Raw genomic sequence first — 19,996 nt, forward strand, 5'->3', positions numbered from 1 at the left:
AAGTCACTAAGGTAAATTTCACCCATGCAACTTAAACGTACAGCTTCCGGAAAACCATTCTCCAGACCTTGCTCATTTTAAAGCTGTTGTGAAACATACATCATAGATGGCAGGAGTAAGACCCGGAAAGAGAAATAGCCACGCTGAATGATTTATTTATGCTTTGTCTCAAGCTTACACCAAGGAGGTATAGCATCCACTATTGGTACTACAGAGCTGGTTCATATTGCATTAGAGACAAGGTGTTGGCATGTAGGCAAACAAAGCTATTTACACTGAATTACAGACACTGTTCAAACTGCCATGATCTGCAGCTAGGAGAGTGGTGTGGAGGGAATGGTGCTTGTAGCTTCTGAACAGTGAACTATTAAGTTAACCTATTGTTTTGAATGGAAAATATCGACAGCTTGTTAGCAAGTGAAAAGTGTTCTTCACAGAATATATTAGCTTATCATGATATATTACATCTACTGGGTTAAACTGATTTTACTACAGTAAATATAGCATGTAATAGCCACAGTGATTAGGAGGAAAGAAGTCTCTTGTGGGGGATGTGAGAGATCAATTTCTATATTAAGGAGCTTTCTTGTGCTTATTGATTTGTGAATCACATTTCCTCCCCCGCAAGATGGCAGATGTTCCTGATTAGTCATTTAAGCTTTTACAGAGCAATAGTAGAAGTAAGTAACTGTCCATTTCACCGGGCAGAAGACCAGTGAACTACGATTAGCAGCATTAGGTAAGTGAGTGGTTGTTCTTGGGGGTGGTGGGATTGTTCCCCTTCAGGGAAAGTTAGTTAGAAGGAAGTTGCTGTTCCAGTCCTCACAAGTATGAAGTTCCATAGGACAGTGTGGTTCTGGGAGGAAAAAGAACAAAGACTGCTTGGAGGAAGAGAACTTTCTTTAAACCTTGGAAGATGTCTGATTGATTTCTGTTGTGGTCTATCTCCTCATAACTGTGTGTCATCATCCTCTTCTGCTGAGGCGATTGAGAGTGAAGAGGAGGAGGAGGAGCTGGCCTGTGGAAAAGCAATAAGTAGAAATTTCTGATTATAGTTGTAGATAGTGTCATAGAGATTCCTCATGCCACTGTGAACTAACAGTCTGTTCTGAACCTATGCCCAGTAGGAATTTGCCTTTGCGTGAGAAGCTTAGTGAATTACTCTTTTAAATGCACTTTACAAAGCGACTAAATTGTCTAGTGGGAATTCCATGTTCTTGCTCAACTTCCATATCAAATCGACCAAGGTCATAGATAAAAAGAAGGGTTTAACTATAGCTCTGCAAATTCAGCCTGGGACATAAGACATCACTGTAAGAATCTGCAGTTGGAACTTAGTTACAATTCTGGTGATAATACATGTGGAGGAATAGAATCCAGTTCGTTCCTTCCTAGCTTTATTGTGTCTCCTGCATGAACGGGAGTAAAAACTTGTTTATTTTTCACAGCAAAGACCTGAATCCACACAGGGATCAGAGCAGTAGAGTACAGGTGTCATTTTTCTGACAATAGCAAATTTCAAACTCTTATTGCTGGCATAATTTCCCTGAACCAGTGTGGTCAGAATATTTATTTTTTCTCAGGACCTTTGTTGATCCCACTTTGTCACAGTCTACCCATCCCATGCCCACCAAAGAATCAGCACTGTTTTAGAGTACTTCACATGGTTTTCCCGTGTTCACAGTTACTTGGGTCCTGTGGTTGAACAAAGAATTCCTGAGGATATGGTTCTCACCTACGTTAATGAATGCTCTCTCTCATGCTCTCTCTCACATATGCACACGTGCATATACACACACTCTCTCTCTCTCTCCCCTCTCCTGTCCTCCCTTCCCAGGCTCCAGTAGATACTGCGTGTGGGGACTAGAGAGAGGAGGCAGTTCTACCCTACTGTAACCAGGTCTGCCACTCCATACTAATTAACATAGATCAGATCTGGTAAATCCAGAATACAACTAGAATTCATAGACCCTCCCTCAAGTGAATTTAGTGACTGATTCAGGTTCCTTTCCCCACCACCTGGTCCACAAGATTTGGTTAACTCAAGATTACCCACCCTTTCTCTTGGTTCCGGCGAGGTCCTCTCTGGCTCTGCTGATGGGTTCTCTGTATACGCAGGAGGATCAGTAGTGTCATATAGCTGATCTGCCAGAGAGGCAGTAATAGGAATATTCTGAGACTTAAAATATTCATAGGTTGCTTTTCTGCACACCAGTAGTGTCAATCTGTCACCACTGTCACTGATTTTTGCTACAACCTTATCATAGGTTTCGTTCAGTACATTCACGCCATTCACTTCCACCAAAATGTCGTCCTCTTCCAGTCCTGCTGCATCAGCTGGCCCACCTTTCTGTATCTGCAAACAGAGGCTCTGAAGCTGTGATACCAGCACAGTACCATTAAAGTTGCATTAACACCCAAGTATTATAGAGAATGAATGTTCTATGATTTTTTTTCCCCAATACAGGAGGTAGAGTAAGGATTGGAAAAAATTATTCTGGAGCAGAACTTAATTGGAGAAGGAGAAAGGATGAGACTTTAACATAGTATTCCAATATTTCCACTTTTATTACCAGTCCTGTAATGGGTTTTGACTTGGATAGGACTTCTGTTGTGGGGAAAAGGCCATGGTAGTGGTATGTAGACTTAACTGTGGTACTTAAGGGATCAGAGAATGGTTTGTTGTATTTTACATTTGTATAGTGTCTTGTGGATCTCTTATCCCTTACATATATTATTATATTCAGTACAACACCCCTGCGGGTTAGAGAAGTATTAAGGAAGAAGAGAAAATACAGACAAAAGTTATGCAATTTACCCCAGAAGTTTTGCAGAGCTAGGAATATATCCCAGGTCTCCTCACTCCCACTCCTGTACCTTAATCACAAGACCATCCTTTCACCTCTAGGGGTATGAATTCATCCTGAGTTCAAGGACTAAAACTCTATCAGCCAAGAGCACATAGGACAGACCTTGCCTTTTTGTTACAAATAGCTTAGAATGACTTGCTCTGAGTGCAGTCACAGCACAGAAGGAAGGGAATGGATGTCTAACTGTAGCCCAGACACTTCCCTTCTGGTGTCTTATGCTTCTCCCAGGCTAAAAGTCCTAGGTTAGTACCTCTTTGATGAAATGCATGGGCATATTCTTGGTTGCACCCAAACGGAAGCCGAATCCACTAGGACCCTTCACCAGCCTGCAGATTTTGGGCTTGTGATTCACCTCCTGCTCAGCATGTGAGGTCGGCTCTTCCTCTGCATCAGCTGGAAAAGAATCTTGTCTTTCCTGGTCGTACAAACATGGGGAAACTTGAGCCTGAAAGACCAAAAGCAAAAGAAAGAGTTTATATGAACGTAAAAACTCCTACAGAAAAATCTGTCTAAGGCTGTCAGTTAATAGCCGATAACTCTCACGATTAATCTCTGTTTTAATCGCTTTGTTAAACAATAGAATACCAATTGAAATTTATTAAATATTTTTGGATGTTTTTCTACATTTTCAAATACACCTCTACCCCGATATAACACGACCCAATATAACACGAATTTGGCTATAATGCGGTAAAGCAGCGCTCCGGGGGGGCGGGGCTGTGCACTCCAGTGGATCGAAGCAAGTTCGATATAACGCAGTTTCACCTATAATGCGGTAAGATTTTTTGGCTCCAGAGAACAGCGTTATATCGGGGTAGAGGTATATATTAATTTCAATTACAACACAGAATACAAAGTGTTCACTGCTCACATTGTATTATTTTTTATTACAAATATTTGCACTGTAAAAATGATAAACTGTATTTTTCAATTCACCTCATACAAGTACTGTAGTACAATCTCTTTATTGTGAAAGTGCAACTTACAAATGTAGACTTTTTGTTACATAACTGCACTCAAAAACAAAACAATATAAAACTTTAGAGCCTACAAGTCCACTCTGTCCTACTTCTCCTTCAGCCAATTGCTAAGACAAACAAGTTTGTTTACATTTACCTGAGATAATGCTGCCCACTTCTTATTTACAATGTCACCTGAAAGTGAGAACAGACGTTCGCATGGCAATTTTGTAGTCAGCATTGCAAGGTATTTACATACCAGATATGCTAAACATTCGTATGGCCCTTCATGCTTCAGCCACCATTCCAGAGGACATGCTTCCATGCTGATGACGCTTGTTAAAAAAAATGTGTTAATTACATTTGTGACTGAACTCCTTGGTGGAGAATTATGTCTCCAGCTCTATTTTACCCGCATTCTGCCATATGTTTCATGTTATAGTAGTCTCGGATGATGACTCAGCACATGTTCATTGTAAGAACGCTTTCACTGCAGATTTCACAAAACGCAAAGAAGGTACCAATGTGAGATTTCTAAAGGTAGCTACAGCACTTGACCCAAGGTTTAAGAATCGGAAGTGCCTTCCAAAATCTCAGAAGGATGAGATGTGGAGCATGCTTTCAGAAGTCTTAAAAGAGCAAAACTCTAATGCGGAAACTACAGAACCTGAACCACCAAAAAAGAAAATCAGCCTTCTGCTGGTGGCATCTGACTCAGATGATGAAAATGAACATGCATCGGTCTGCACTGCTTTGGATTGTTATCAAGCAGAACCCGTCATCAACCTGGACGCATGTCCTCTGGAATGGTGGTTGAATCATGAAGGGACATATGAATTTTTAGTGCATCTGACATGTAAATATCATGCAACCCTGGCTACAGAAATGCCACGAGAACACCTGTCCTCCCTTTCAGGTGACATTGTGAACAAGAAGCAGGCAGCATTATCTCCTGCAAATGTAAATAAACTTGTTTGAGCAATTGGCTGAACAGAAAATAGGACTGAGTGGACTTGTAGGTGCTAAAGTTTGACATTTTGTTTTTGAATGCAGTTATTTTTGTGTGCATAATTCTACATTTGTAAGTTGAGATTGCACTACTGTACTTGTATTAAGTGAATTGAAAAATACTATATCTTGTTTTTTACAGTGCAAATATTTGTAATAAAAAATAAATATAAAGTGAGCACTGTATACTTTGTATTCTGTATTATAACTGAAATCAATATATTTGAAAATGTAGAAAACATCCAAAAATATTTAAATAAATGGTATTCTGTTATTGTTCAACAGTGCCAAAAATATTTTAAATAAATGGTATTCTGTTGTTCAACAGTGCTATTAATCGTGCGGTTAATCTTTTAAAGTTCTTGACAGCCCTAGTCTAACATCTTGTTGCATTTGAAATCTTTACAGTAGTCAGGATAGGTCCCACCTGTGAATTCTACTTGCTTATTAAAACCTCTTCAGTGATAGAGGTAGAAAGTTGCAACGTGGGCACAAATGTGAGCAGGGAGTTTTCCTCTAATTCTTGTAGGAAACTGCCTGGTAGTTGCAATTGGTTAACTTGTTGGTCTCTGCACTGACCTGCTCAAATCTGGTATTGTTCCATTAGTATATAGGAAGGTCTAGGGCGAGAGTAAATTGGGAAGTTTAATGACATACTGCAGAAGTCTCTGCTGAGGGAGACTAAGACATGAACCCATCTCAGATGTTTGCTATAGCGAGTACTTGAATAAGGGCTATTAAAAAGCCTTTGAAATGGTGCTTCTTTCAGAATGGACACACTATTTCATTGCTGCCCATGTCTTACCTAGTGAGGAGCTATACAAGCCCAACCCCAGCCTGCATTGCCTTACCAGTTTATACATGGTGTCTGTCTGTTTATCCACCACCAGTAACGTGGTCTTTTCCCCACACCTCTTAATCTTCTCCACCACGGTGTCGTGATCCAGTGCCTCCACTGACTCTCCATTTACAGCCACCAGGATATCATTGTCCTTTAGACCCGCCTTGGCTGCTGGGCTACCAGAATCAATGTCCTTAATTAAATGACCTGCTCTCCAAAAAAATAAAAAAAAAGAATACAGACCTAGTTCAAATAGAGAAAAGCAGTTGTTCATGGGATGTGTTTGGTTTGGATGATAGAAGAAATTTAAGATGGTAGAAACTCATTCTCTGATTTCAGGTTGAAATAAGCTTCCTGATTTAGCTAATTCTGCAGTAACCCTAGTGCAGATCTAGATCGCCTTTCAAGTGACTTGAATACAGGTTCCCTTTCCCCTGAACAAGACACATGGAAGTTGTGGTTTACTCTGAGGCAAGGGGCGGGGGAGTTTAAGCCTACTTAAAATTGAGCACTTTGTGGTTTTGGTGAACCCAGTTGTGAGAGAGCAACTAAGGATCCCTTTGAAGTCATTCAGATATGCCAGGATTCTATTGTGAAAAACCATCAGACATTACCCTGGACACATTGCTGACCCTCAAAAATGTGGGATTGGAGGCTGCCACAAGTGAAGATTATGGGAACTGGACTGTAGTGGGTGAGGAGGGCCACAAGCAGCACAGTGGAATGTTCCACCTCAGATTGGAAGGTTTGAAGGAGATTAATAGATTCCAAGGCCAGGAGGGACCATTTGTGATCATCTAGTCTGGCCTCCTGTATAAAACAGGCTATAAATTGGAGGTGCCTGGCTGTGGTGAGGTGTGTTGGGGGGAGGGAGGGGCGGGACACTGGGTTGGCAGCAGGACAGGAAATGATCTTTCCAAGATGAGCAGTAGGCGCTGGGGAGTAGGAGTCCTACAGGCCCCATAAAAGCGCACTACAGAGTACGCAGGGGCCTGGCTGATGGCTGGGTTCTCACCGTTACTATTTTGTTCCATCCTCAGGTAAAACCCATAGCCGTTGTCTCCTTTCTTGAGCTCCACAAGTCGGGGTTTGTGGGGAAGCAATTTCAGGCTGGCTGTCTCTCTTTTCAGCAGCATCTGGTGGTTGCTGTAATACTGGTCAGTTTCATTATCTGATAGCAGAAACACAACATGGTTCCCAGACTTCTTCACCTGCAACGACACACACAATCTCAAACACAGGCCTTTGAGTGGAGTGTGGGGGCTGTGGAGAGCTTTATGTTGGCAGGTTCTTTGATATACAATGGTGGGCTGTAAGTGAATGGGTATAGGATCTATACAGACTAGGTTGTTGGATGGTGCTCTAATATGTGCACCCATGTGCTGCCTATATGACTGTAGACAGCCACACCTACCACAAGTTGCTGTAACATTCAGCTCTGATTGCTCTGGAGCTACTTGCAATCCCCTTACATTCCCATACCCTAACTTTGTGTTTTTTTGTCTGTCCCCATCATACCTCTGTTTCTCTACTCCCATTCTTCTCTCCATCTTCACTCAAGCCTGCATGTTTCTTCTCATAAAAAGTATTGCAACAATCGTACAGAACACAAGTACTGCAGTTTTTCATAGTTAATATACTAGTTTGGATCATTATAGTGGATTGCTTCGCAAACTTGTTTGATCGCTCCCCTCCCCCCTTCTTTGTGTCTGTAGTAGTTTGTGTTCTCCCCCCATGTACAAATACCACCACCCAGCTCTGAAGGCAGAGCGGAGAGCAGCGGCTGCTGGCTGGGTGCCCAGCTCTGAAGGCAGCACTGTGCCAGCAGCAGCAGCACAGAAGTAAGGGTGTCAGTGTGAAAGAGAGATTCAGCAATATCACTTCACAACAGAATTAGTGCCCAATTGCTACCCTTATTTCTGCGCTGTCACTCCAGGGTTGACAGCCACCTCCAGGTATGGGATTGGGATGGTGGGGAGGAAAGCCTGAGCCCATGCTGTCTCCCAGTGAGGGATTGGGGGGGCGGGGGAGGGGAAGGAGAGGAGAGCCCAAGCCCAGGAGGTGGAGCCCCTGCTGTCCCTGCTTCCCGGGAGTGCATGGCCCTTCTGCATGAGCCCCAGCCATCCAGGGCTGACAGCCAGAGTGCTTAAAAAAAAAAAAAAAAGACACCCAAAACAAAAACACACAGCTTGCATCTCCCTTGACACGTTCCCGGGCCTCCCTTGGGAGTTGAGAACCACAGTGGAATGCTGTAGGATTTGTAGTTTGGATAGTGGTACTCTGAAAGCTTTTCTAGCTCAAGCTGTTTCATAGTCATACTATGTTTGAATGCTTAAAGCCTCAGCATGTGTGATTTTTACCAAAGTGACTAATGGAAAAGTCACATGTTCTTTTCTTTCCATTCTTATCTCTGATGGATCAGTGTTTGGTTTGATCTCTCAAACTACATTCATTATTTTCCCTAACACCAAGTAGATCTTTAAAACCACCATCACCACAAATAGGAATATACCAGTTGTTGGGAGGATGTGGCAGAAGGACATTTCATGATCAGAAATGCAGGCTTTCTTGCACGCTTCGTTCACTCTGGGCTCTTTTTACTGACAGCTAGGTTACATTATTTGGCTCTGATCGAGTTTGTAAACTGCACTGTTAAAATTAGTTTTGCGTTTCTTAGCAGGAGGGAATCCCATTTCCTGGAAATCCTCCTTTTCCTAACTATCCAGATCTTCACACCAAACCCTTCTTTAGCTAAATCACAGAGCACAAACTGCTGTGCTTTCCAGTCTTATCATCCTAATATCAGAAAGATTCCCCATTGTACTAGACTCCATCCCAGACATGCTGATTTCATCCTCCTGGGCACCAGAAAGATTTTCAGAATTCCTAGAACTGTGCCACCATTTATTTAATCAGGCTTATGGCAACAGTACAGTTGTGGTGCTTACACCACTTGGGCCTGACTTGAGGGCAATATTCTTCCAAAGCAAGCTTAGGGTGTTGGGTGGAAGTCTGTCCCTGACTTTCAAGAACAGCCAACCTTTTCAGCCGCCTTGCACTCCGGCTACCCTGACCCATCCAAGAAACAAAGCCAAAGTAGCAGCATATTTTGTGACTGAAGTGTTGCTGATAATGTACGGTATTGGCCTCAGCCTCTACACCTGCTCTGTGAATGCATTCAAACAGTGTTGACACTGCTGCCCAGTAGCCTCGGGCGGAGGAACTGGCCTTAAATGAAGGAAGAAGAGGAGTCGTACTAGTAGATACCTTTTCAACCACTTCCTCATGTTTGTCATTTTCCACGTTCTCCCCATTCACTTCGATCAGGCGGTCATTATGTTGGACTCCTGCTTTTGCAGCCACTCCTTGTGGGGACAAGCCTATGATGAAGACGCCCTTCTGACCTAGAACAGGTGAGAGAACTTACTACACAGAGCAAGCCACTGGAACATGCCTCCACTGGTTGCCAAGCAAATTCCATGCTGATGTAAGGTGCTGTAGTGACAGCCCTGGAGACCAAGGGGCTCTGTTCATCCATAGAACAGATACAGTGACAGCACAAGATTTTTCTACCCAGCCACACCTCTGTGCCTCATCCTGGCCCTGGAGGGATAATCTCTAGAGAGGGGAGGGAACTTCATCATCTATGGTCCAAACTATTGTTTGCCTCTCTGCTAAGACTGCCCTCAAGGCACCAATTATTGTGGCTTGGTTGATTGTTAGTACTAATGAAAATGGAGTGATTTTCTAAAGTTTGAATTGGTTAAGGACCACTTTTATTGTTTAATGTGGCTTATCCACACGTCAGAGTTTCTTGTGTTTGAAAGACTTCCAAATTTCATCCTGGGTTAGTCTAGTGCACAGTGTTATTTACATTGTGTTAGCACCCTCTGTGAGCTAGGCACTTTCCAAACAGAGAGACAGTACAGGTCTACAGACCCCTACCCATTCTTTTGCCTACAGGGTTCAAAAGAAAAATAAAATTCTTTAGTTCAATTTTGTGCTTCCCACGTGAACGCATCAGATCAGAAGAGGCTCTTTGCCCTTTGCACACTGTCATCCTTTGCTTCAGCCCCTTTCACATGGTTGTTTTCAGATAAGCTCCAGAACCCTGAGGGCTGGTTCCCACCGTAATTCAAAGGAGGTGCCTGGGACTTTGAGCAATCATTTGTAGGGTGCTTCTGGCATCTGAGGAGGGCCTGGTACCAATGGTTTTAGCAAGTCTGCTTCAACAGCTGACAGAAAATAGAGTAGGCTGGTGAAGAACCAACTCCCATCCCCACTCCTAACCAGAGGAAATGTGCCCTTGGGAAATTGCCTACCCCCTACACCCATTATTCTCACCAACTGTGGTTTTCAAGGAGAAGTCATAACTGTTTCTCTCCTTCACCAGGTAGCAGAGCCGAGGCTGTGGAACTGGAGCTGTCACTCCATTTGTCACTGGAGGTTGCTTCTTTTGCTGCTGGGTTGTCTGCTTCTGACCCAACTCTTCAAAGTTCACCCCTTCTTTCTCTGCCTTTTCATAGGATGCATCATCCAGAATGAGGACAGTTACAGAATTCCCACTCCTTTTGACCATCTCCACTACCTGCAATAGATAGACTGAGCTTGGAGGTGGTAATGGCAGAAAAGCATCCAGATGGTTGATATAAATTCCCTCCTCTGGAGCACAGCACATACTAGCTCTGCAGCTTCCACTGCCCTTAGTATTTCATCAAGGATCTTTTCCCCTCTGCTCAAGCTCCAGTGAAGCCAATACGTGAGGTACAAATGATCCTGTGAGCTCAGTTATTCAGCTCTCAGATTTCCCAGCAGGAGTTACTGTGAGGAGTGGCAGGTGAAGGTTTGCTGAACTGAATACCAAAAGTGGGGCTGAAGTTTTGAGAAATGGCTGGGACCACAAAATATAGTTAGACTTACCTGTGCATGCTCTTCCTTGTCTACAAATAACCCATTGACCCTCAGAATTCTGTCTCCATCCTTCAGGCCGGCCCTGTCAGCTGGACTGCCCTCCTCCACGTTCCGGATGAGGTGACCCAATTTGTTTTTCTCAATGCGCAGGTAGAATCCATAACTCTCCCCCTCTTGTTTGGTCACTATGCATTCTCGAGGCTGGAGAGCAGAGGTCATTTCTGCCAAGCAGAATGGAAAAGGGGTATGTGTAAAAACAGGACCAGGAAAAGGAAGTATGTCCCCTTTAAATATGCACTGGGTAGGTCATTTGAGCCAAAGTGTTTTTAACAAAGATAAAGAAAGAAGAACATGCTTTTGTCCTCCATCTCAGATGAAGATGGTGTCTGCCTCTTGCTAAGGAGGAGACTGACTGAAGGCAGAATGCCAGAGAGAGAACTTGTCTGCTGTGGAAAATAAGATGGGAAAACTGTGGTCAGGGTCTATTCCAGAAATGAGCCTCATGGGAGAGAAACCATAATTCAGATTAAGTTGACAAGTGTTGTCAGTGGTAAAGAAAATTGAGGTGTGGCTAAAATGGAATTCTTAGAAGAGGGCAAGATTAAGAAAGAAACAGGTAGCTTTGAGCAAAGTGACCCTTCTTAGTATTTTTGGCTAAACAGAATTAAGTTGGAACAACAGAGGTTTTTATTTGGGTCATTAATTGGTCAAAGAGACTGTTGGGGAAAATATTACTCCTGGGGGAATTGTGTGCCACTGCGCAATGCAGAGTTTTGCAGAAATTAACAACGTGTGCAGAATGTCCTTCCTCCACAGAAATGGGCTGTGGTGCTGCTAGGTGCCACTAGGGGCCACTGGAATTAGAAGATCCAAGCTTGCACATAGAAGACACTGCTGGGGGAGGGAGAAGGAGCTAAGGATTCCTGGCAGCTGCAGTTCCCAGCATGGCCTGAGGGAAGGAGAGGGCAGCGTGCAGGAAACGCCGTGCAAGCCTGGGACCGAGCATCAGGCTGTTTCTCCCTCTGGATCTCTGCAGGGGAGGGGGTCGGGAGTCTGGGCAGGCGGGGTGGGGAGGGGGCGGAGGAGGGGCTGCAGCTGGCCTCTGGGGGGCAGAAGGGGTGTGGGTATCTGGGCTGGGGGGGACCATGGTTGGACTCTGCAGAGGAGAGGGTTCAGGTGTATTGGCTGGGGGGGGGCCGCAGCTGGGCTCTGGGGGGGGGGGGGGAGGGGGTGTGAGTGTCTGGGCTCTGGGAGGGGTGGGGAGGAAAGGGGCAGAGAAACAGGAACTGGGTTGTTTCATAGGGTTTTCTTCAACTCTCTACTCCTGGGGGAATTTTTTTGTGTGTCTGTATTGTTACAGACATACTTGCTGACAGGTATTTTTAAATAAATTACCGAAATAAATGAAACTGGCGTGATTATGTAGTGCTATTTTGGCAAATAAAATTTGCAGAATTTTTCAGAATTTTAAAATATTGTGTGCAGAATTTTTTGTGTGTGTGGCGCAGAATGCCCCCAGGAGTAAAAATATTAAATTAAGGGAGCCTAGCTTGCCATGTCAGCCTGCAGCTGCTGATCTGTTCTAATTACTGTACGAAGCCCTTTTTTCTGGCTAAGTTCAATGTCTGTCTCTATATCCCCAACCCCTTCCACACAGAATGAAATGTTTACTTCCCTCCTTTTGCATAAGGGTTAAATTCTCTCTTGTCCCATTTGTGCTGAGTCTGGAGTGATAACAAGAGGTTTATTGGTCCCTTTGGAAGCGCAGCCAGTCCCACCTATTGAATAAAAGTATTTGAGATAGGAGGGGCTAAGGGTCCTTTGGCTCTGATAGTGTTCTTCATACTCAGATTTCAGGTGCAGAGAACTAGAGGTAGGCATTGCTATTGTAGATGTTTCTGCGGTAAATGCGGGGAGGAAAGAGAAATAGATGCCCAGGAAAGAATCTGGGTTTACTAAATGTTTTGAATCCCTTCTGGACTAGTCTACACTTAAAACTTCTACTTACATAGCTGTGTTGGTCAGGAGTGTGCAAACCCACCTTCCCAGCTGATAAAAACCCCCAGTGTACATGCAGTTATACTGACAGAAGAGGGCTTTGGTCAGCATAGCTAATGTCATTCAGGAGGCAGTCTTACACCAGTGGAAAAACTCCTGTTGATGTAGGTCTACAGGAAGGAGCTATGCTAGCATAGAGGTAGCCTCTCTGGTTTGGGAATGGGTTTTAACTATTTTGCTGCTGGTCGTTTGAGCAGAAATGTCTAGATAATATACTTATCCCACAATCCTAACCTGCCTTCTCAGGTACCAAAGATCTCAGTTCACTACCTGTCTTACTGCCAGAGCTTCCAGCTTCTCACCCTGCTGACCTCCACAGTACAGTGATGCGTAATTAGTACAGAAATTGTGACACACCTTGGGGGAAATTGGATATCTTGAAGGAATTGAATACAGTATAGAAATAGCAGGCTATGTTCATTATTTTCCATTTAATTCACTGAAAAACTCAGTTTTTAAGTGTTATGTTAAATGATGCTGAATTTCCAGTCTGCTGCCCCAGCGTGCCACACAAACCAGGGGATTTCCATGCAGAATTTAGGTTTTGGTGTATCATTACGAGGTGGGATGGAACTCTGTTCTTTTGGGTGCCTGACCATTATAAAATGCACATCAAGGGAGAGTATAATACATGGAAAATAAGGTGTGTGACTTCACTTTGGGGAACAGGACCAAGGGAAGCCAGTTTCACTGTTTCAACAGCTCCTGCCAAAGAACTGTGCTAATATGTGTTTGTGTAGGGGTTGCGGGTGATTAACTAGGACATCTTTCTCTGAGACGCTTTTCAGAAGTCTGTGTAATGATGTAGTTAATGACCTATAGCCCTTCGGATGGGCTTTGGCTGCTTACCATCACTAAGAGAGAAATCTGTCAAATGATCAAGGCAAGCTGTGATGCAGAGATTACCCATTAATCACAGCCTGGACAATTAAAGTCCATGTGATCATCTACTGTAAAGTTTTACATGTCTATCTCACTACAACTGTGTGTTACTAAAATTGCTCCAGGTTCCTGACCCCGTGAGCCACCCTCTGTGACCACCCACAGGATACTAGCCTAGGTCCACAGAGTCCATGAGCTGCTTTGTAGCTAGTGAGAATCATCAAACAATAAATTTGGGTTAGTTTATAGAGAAATAGGTCCATGTCACAGGGATGGTCTGGCCTGGGACTTTGTGGGTCTGGAGATCATTAAAAAGACAATATTTCCAAGAAGCATTGACAAAATTTGTCCAAGATCCCATTTATACCAGAGAAGTCCTAGCTGCTGACATGTCCCTCCAAATTGTTCACTGTTGCTATCCCCCTGGAGGTGGATGGACGGACAGACTCACACACACCACTTTTGTCAATTGGATTATATTCTGGAATAGCTATTCCTGATTAACTCCTTGTGTGGACCCTCTCATTCTGGAATAAGAGTCCCTTATTCAGAGCTATTTAACAAATTCAGAATAAGGTACTCATTCTTGAATGCGAGTGCTCACACAGAGTTAATCAGGAAGTTAATCTGCTTTAAATTCAAACCAGACTTTATTCTAGATTAATTTTCATGTGTAAACAAGCCCTAAAACAATCACCCCCCTCTTTTTTTTTTAAAGATGGTTGCGCCTTTAGTGAAGAAGCATAGGTGGGGCAGGTCAACTAGCATATTGAAGGTCAGAGGGGCACAGATGTGTTATGGAAGATGAAGGAAGATACTGGAAGGTTTTGGTATCTTGGAACCCCACCCATTGATCAGACAGCTGGAAGGATTTAATATACTGCAATACCTCAAATTTAGCTCAGAACATATCCACAAAAGAGAAATTAAGACTGAAGTAAATTCTATTCTAGCAGGTGGATTCTTTCCTAGTATCCAGGGATACTTTTATACCTAGACCTGATCTGGAAAATTTCTCCTGGCAGAGGTTCTTCAGGCCATCCCAAATACAGTGCCCCTGTACGTAGAGAATAGGAGCCCACAGCACATGATTTATCTGTCCTCCCTTTGAAAATTCAAGATTTGCCCTGATTCTAGCCACCATCAGTTGTACTATGGCAAATCCTCAGTGTAGACAGGCAAAGCTACCACTTGTACTTGTGGAGCTTACCCCGCTGGAAACTAGAATCATTGGTGAAAATTGCAGCTCATACTGTTTGTCCTATGTTTTCTAGGAGTTTACACCAGAGCCTGAAATAGAGGCAAATCCCAGTGTCTAAGGTCTAAGAAACATTCAGGTGCAGAGAAACTGATGGTGAACTCATGCACCTCAGAGGAAAGTGGGGAAGCTAGCACAGGGCTCAATGTTACTAAACTTCTTTTGCTGCAAAAAAGCTTTATGGGGAATGGGGGTAAAGAACCTAAAAGATAACCAGGATAGTAACTACTGGGAGGTTTTGGGGGAAAGGGGTTAGTGAAGAAAGAAGGGAAGTTCTTACCTGTGTCTGCGTAGAGCTGTTCCTTAGGGAATTCTCTCCAGCAGTCTCTCCTGTGGCTGTACCTGTAGGTACAGCTGGACTTTGATTGAGCAAAGGTTGATTTAAAAGATTATTTATTTAACTGAGTCTCATGCATGTGTTTACCTACTTGATAACCTGCTTGCAGAGGTGCAAATCACTTCTCCTTTCTCAGCAACTTTGAATTCTGCTGCGGTGTTTCACTGATCATTATACTCTCAAACTCAGACTTTCACGGGGAGCAGATCCAAGACAAGCCTGATCTTTGCTCTTGGTGAGAGCTTTCCCCTGAGAGAGACAAGGGTTCCCAAGAAGCAGATCCAAGACCTGCTCATCCGCTAGGAATGAGCATCTGCAGGCTCTGGTGACAGAGACTCAGCTATTGGAAATAACGCTCCTGTTGCACCTCTGCTGGTTGTAGTCTCCAAATTAGTAACGGGCCTACAATGTGGTAAAATGGCATTGTGGGCTTCCATGTTTAATGTCTGATTGTTTCCATAGCAAATTAGCCTGGTTTACAAGGAAAAGTAAATTTAAAAGACACATTTCCCTGTGTAAACTGACCAAATTTTCTATGGAATCAGTGAGGCACGATATCCATGTCTGTCATGGGCTAAAGAATAGGAACAATCAGTCCCAAGAGGGGTAGGGGTAGTGGAAGTGAAAGGCATGGAAATCTCAACCTGAATGTTGCATTAATATGATCTTTGCATATATGCTGGATGAATGTGGATATATATAATACATATATGGAAATCTGCCTGCTGGACCTTGGGCATGGACTCCGTGTGAGTTTGCAAGGCATGCTGAGGGTAGGAATTATTATTTGTATTACAATAGTATCTAGAGGCCCCAACAAAAATTGAAGCCCCACTGTGCTAGGTGCTCTACAAACACATAGTGAGATGGAGTCCCTGCCCCAAACAGCTTACAATGTAAACCAACATGAGTGACAAAAGGTGGGCAGGGAAACAGAGGCAGAGCGGTGAAAAGCAACATGTCTGAGATCACCCAGCAGGTCAGCTGCGGAGGTGGGAAGAGAACCCAAGTCTCTCATGTCCCCGTCTTTTCCACAGGTCACGTGCCCCTCCAGGAGCAGCATGATATTTGGGTTATCTGTCAGGAGGTTTTGTTGGTGTAATGTAGTTTCATTTGATATTCACTAAGGGCCATTTGGCTCGATGCGCTTGGTGGGTACAGATAAGGCTGTAAGAGCCATGTATTGTTTTGAGAACTGTATTTTGCATCTATAGAGCAGTTCCAGAAGGTCAGAATATGGGGTGTAGGCTGTGTGGTTCCGGAGGGCCAGGGTGGGGTTGAGGGAGATAGTGTTAGGGGAGTGTCTACCAGTTGAGGGTGGGGGATTGGGATTCTCTTCTTCTGGTGGGTGAGTTGCAGGAAAATTTGGTAATTGGGAATGGGGGTGGGAATGATCTTTAGATGTGAGTGTGATGGGTTTGGCCCTGCAGCTGGGCAGGAGAATGGGTGTGGGTGCATGAGTAATCAGGCAGTGAGGTCAGAGCAAGGGTCTTTGGGGAAGGATGAGTCAGCATTTCCAAGCGTATGGGCCACATTAAAGCATGGGCAAGCTAGGCATGTGCCTAGGGCCCAGTTTGTGTTTGGGGAGAGAAGGGGGTCAACCTGAGTGTCGCTGTGACTCTGTGCATAAGGTCACAACTCCACTCACTCAGATTTGACCCTGCCACCCTTCCTTCATAGCAGAGGGGCCAAACCTGAGTGGGCAGTGGTGTGGCCAGTGCTGCTGCTCCTTGTCACTGCTGTGGGGCTGGTTCCTGCACCAGACAACTGCTGGAGCTTGACTGCCATCCAGGTGCTGGATGAGGGGATGGGCTGAATTAATAGGGGTCATGTGATTGCCTGAAACACTTGGGCTTCATAGGGTATGTCTAGAGTTGCCAATTTTGGTTGGACGTATTCCTGGAGGTTTCATCACATGACATAATCTTTAATTAAAGATTAATCTTTAATTCCTGGAGACTCCAGGACAATCCTGAAGGGCTGGCAACCCTATATGTCTACACAGTGAATGGCGGGGAGTTTCAGCGCCTGGGTCTGTAGACTTGGGCTCGTTCCAATGTTAAAAATAGCCATGCAGACACTGGGGCTCAGTTGGAACTTGGGCTCTGTAGCCTAGGGAGGGGTGTGGGCTTCACGGGCCAAGCCACAATGTCTGTGTTGCTGTTTTTAGCACCATAGCATGAACCTGAATCTGTCGTCCCAGGCTCTGAGACTCGTGGCCACTTGCTGGGTAGATGCACCCATAAGAGGGTCTGGGAGAACTGATTTTGGAGGAGAAACTGCAGTGAGCAAGTTGGACTCCTATGGAAGGCACTGAAGTGGGGTTTGGGAACGCTCCCTGGAATTAGAACCCTACCTCAGAGCAGGGAAGACTCAAAGATATCCCAAAGGAGCCGAGACTGTAAGGGGATTTCAAGGAAAGAGCTTGGGATTCGGGGCTCTATCCCAGAGAGATTAAAAGATAGCCCAGAAGAGGACCAGGAACTGAGCCCAGAGGGCGGCCCGAGAGGGGCCCAAGCCGGGTGAAAGAATGTTTTGTTTGTTTGGACTTTTGTTATCCCAGAAGGGAATTGAACTCTGTGTGTGACCCAGCTGGAGGGCTGAGCCACGTGAATCCCAGGGGAGAGAGAAAACCCTCGTTCCATAGGTCAATTTATACTTGAGTATTTATAGATCTACTAAGTTTATCACTACGCTGTAAAATGTTTCAGAAGAGTTCTGTTATAAAAGAATAAAATAAAAAAAAAATGGAGACAGGGAGTGCTTGCAGTGCCACATTCAGCCAGCAGGGAGAGGCACATATTTGGGGACTGAAGTATTGCTGATAATATATTGACCTCCACCTCCCCACCTGCACACCCTATGATAATCAGGCTTGTTTTCAAGCATATCTCTGCCATTGTGGGTGCTAAACGTTTACTTAAAAAAAATCGAAAGTTGATATTTTCATGTAATCACCTGTTTCCAATAGCAGGAGCTATAAGGGAAACACCAAATATTGCATGACTCGTCAATATTGACACAGGACAGTTTAATACAATAAGTATAATATTCCATGACAAATTATGAACTCACTTTAACAATGACCAACTAATGGGGTCATTCTCCCCTTGGTTAATTCACCTTTACCTAAATCCTGGATGTGGGGGCTTAGTGCCTGGGCGCACTCCATCTATCGTGTTTCTTCCCATCTCAGCTGCATTTGCCTCTTCGTGCACTCACATCTGCTAACATTTAGGGAGTAACAACTTTAAAGGAAGCCTGTGTTTTCTCTGCTCTTATTTGATCCTAACAGGTGGTCTCAGAGCAAATTCCCAGAGGCTTATCTTTGCCATCTAAACAGTCGCCTATTTATTAGACCTTATTCCAGTTTTGTATCACACATAAATGTTTTACAGGGATTGAAGGTGCATGTTGTGGTGCCTTATTGATTGTACGTTACAGGGTCATATTTGCATGATGTGTTAAGAGAAAAACCTTTGTTTAACTATAGAGTGTAGGGGCAATCCCAGGTTTTAATAAGAGTAAAGTGAGCCAATCCTCTAGCCAGTAAGTAAAAGAACTTTTAGAGCTTCTATAACACCTCCATCCAAATTACATATAGTAACTATTATGTTCCCTATCTTCAATGAAACTGAGGCCTGGAAGGGATAAATGACTTGCCCAAGGTCACAGAAAGAGAGAGGAGAAGCTGGGAATGGAATCCAAGTTTTGTGAATCCTTGCCCTGTGCTCTAACCCAGTGGTCCTCAATGGAAGAGGTTGTGAACAGGTGTCAAGGGGGTCACAAACAACCTGTCATTACCATATTGCTAAATGGGTGGGGGATCGTGGTGTGCAAAAGGCTGAGAACTGTTACTCTAACCATGAGCCCACTCTGCTGCCCTGTGAGAGAGCCGTTCTTCAGCACCAGGACTGAGGGTTACTTTGTTGCTGGCTCATGAGCAAACCTGCAGTGTCACGTTATACAACATAGGAATACTGAGTAGGAGTAGAGAAGTTATAGTACCTCTTGTATTTGGCAATGATGTGACTGCTACTGGAAAACAGTTGTGATGTGTGTGACGTTGCACCCCATAAGGCTTCATGGAAATATGCTTATGAATGTATATATGATATAACTGGAATATGTTTTATGCTACATATGCCATGTAACATATCTATGTAAAGGTTTTGATTTACTGAATATATTCATCCTATTTGTCAGGGATTTGGAGCAATCAAATTTTTGAATTGCTTTGCTCCAGCTCCGCTCCAGCTCCGGGCAAAAACCTACTGGTCCGCACTCCAGCTCCGGGCTTCGCTCCAAAGCCCTGCTATTTGTATGCATGTGTCATTGTATTCAAAGTTATGGATATTGGCTGTGTACTTGCTTGATTTCTAAGTAGCTTTAGTAAAGCATTTGGTCAGCTTCTTGAGAAAGGAATGTGCAAATTAGGTGCCCAATCAAGAAACATTTAAAGGACAATGAATCTTGGATCCACATAAGAAGTCTACCTGAGAACATTCAGGGTAGCATGTAAACAATGACTGCTGCTTGTAAAAACTGAGTCATGCATGGACATGTCACTTGCCCATGTGACTCCAAAACTCCAGCTTGGAGCTGGACTTGGCATAGGAGAGAGGAGTGGGTCTCCATCCACAAGAGAAAGTCTATTTAAGCCCGTGGGAGACCCCTCCATTTTGTCTTCAGCTGGCTAAGGAGATAGCCTCTCCATCCCCAAGGAAACCTGAAAGAAACTGGCGAACAATTTATGAGTTTACCCTGTGTACGTTTTATACAGGGTAAAACGGATTTATTTGGGGTTTGGACCCCATTGGGAGTTGGGCATCTGAGTATTAAAGACAGGAACACTTTTTAAGCTGCTTTCAG

At 44.0% G+C, this 19,996-nt stretch overlaps 1 protein-coding gene across 1 annotated transcript; it reads right to left on the reverse strand.

The window, feature by feature from the left end:
- Positions 1-141: 141 nt before the first annotated feature.
- PDZK1 (PDZ domain containing 1) lies at positions 142-15,144 on the reverse strand. The gene is made up of 9 exons (XM_034792124.1): positions 15,068-15,144; positions 10,599-10,810; positions 10,023-10,266; positions 8,946-9,082; positions 6,694-6,889; positions 5,689-5,885; positions 3,121-3,315; positions 2,057-2,356; positions 142-1,018 (listed from the first exon to the last, which is right to left on the reverse strand). The coding sequence occupies exons 2-9, from the start codon at positions 10,806-10,808 to the stop codon at positions 950-952; spliced, it is 1,548 nt and encodes a 515-aa protein (XP_034648015.1). The 5' UTR covers positions 10,809-10,810; positions 15,068-15,144; the 3' UTR covers positions 142-949.
- Between the last annotated feature and the right edge of the window lie 4,852 nt (positions 15,145-19,996).

The sequence above is a fragment of the Trachemys scripta genome, chromosome 1, assembly GCF_013100865.1.
Source record: "Trachemys scripta elegans isolate TJP31775 chromosome 1, CAS_Tse_1.0, whole genome shotgun sequence".
Classification (NCBI taxonomy): Eukaryota; Metazoa; Chordata; order Testudines; family Emydidae; genus Trachemys; species Trachemys scripta.

What these genes read in the sequence shown, in the direction of transcription:
- PDZK1 (XM_034792124.1), bottom strand. Translation starts at nt 10,808, where the DNA reads ATGACCTCTGCTCTCCAGCCTCGAGAATGCATAGTGACCAAACAAGAG. An exon ending in CTCCTTGAAAACCACAGTTG is followed by an intron (nt 9,083 to 10,022) that starts GTGAGAATAATG and finishes CACCTGTTCTAG; the next exon opens with GTCAGAAGGGCGTCTTCATC. An exon ending in CGCCGGAACCAAGAGAAAGG is followed by an intron (nt 1,019 to 2,056) that starts GTGGGTAATCTT and finishes GCTTTTCCACAG; the next exon opens with GCCAGCTCCTCCTCCTCCTC.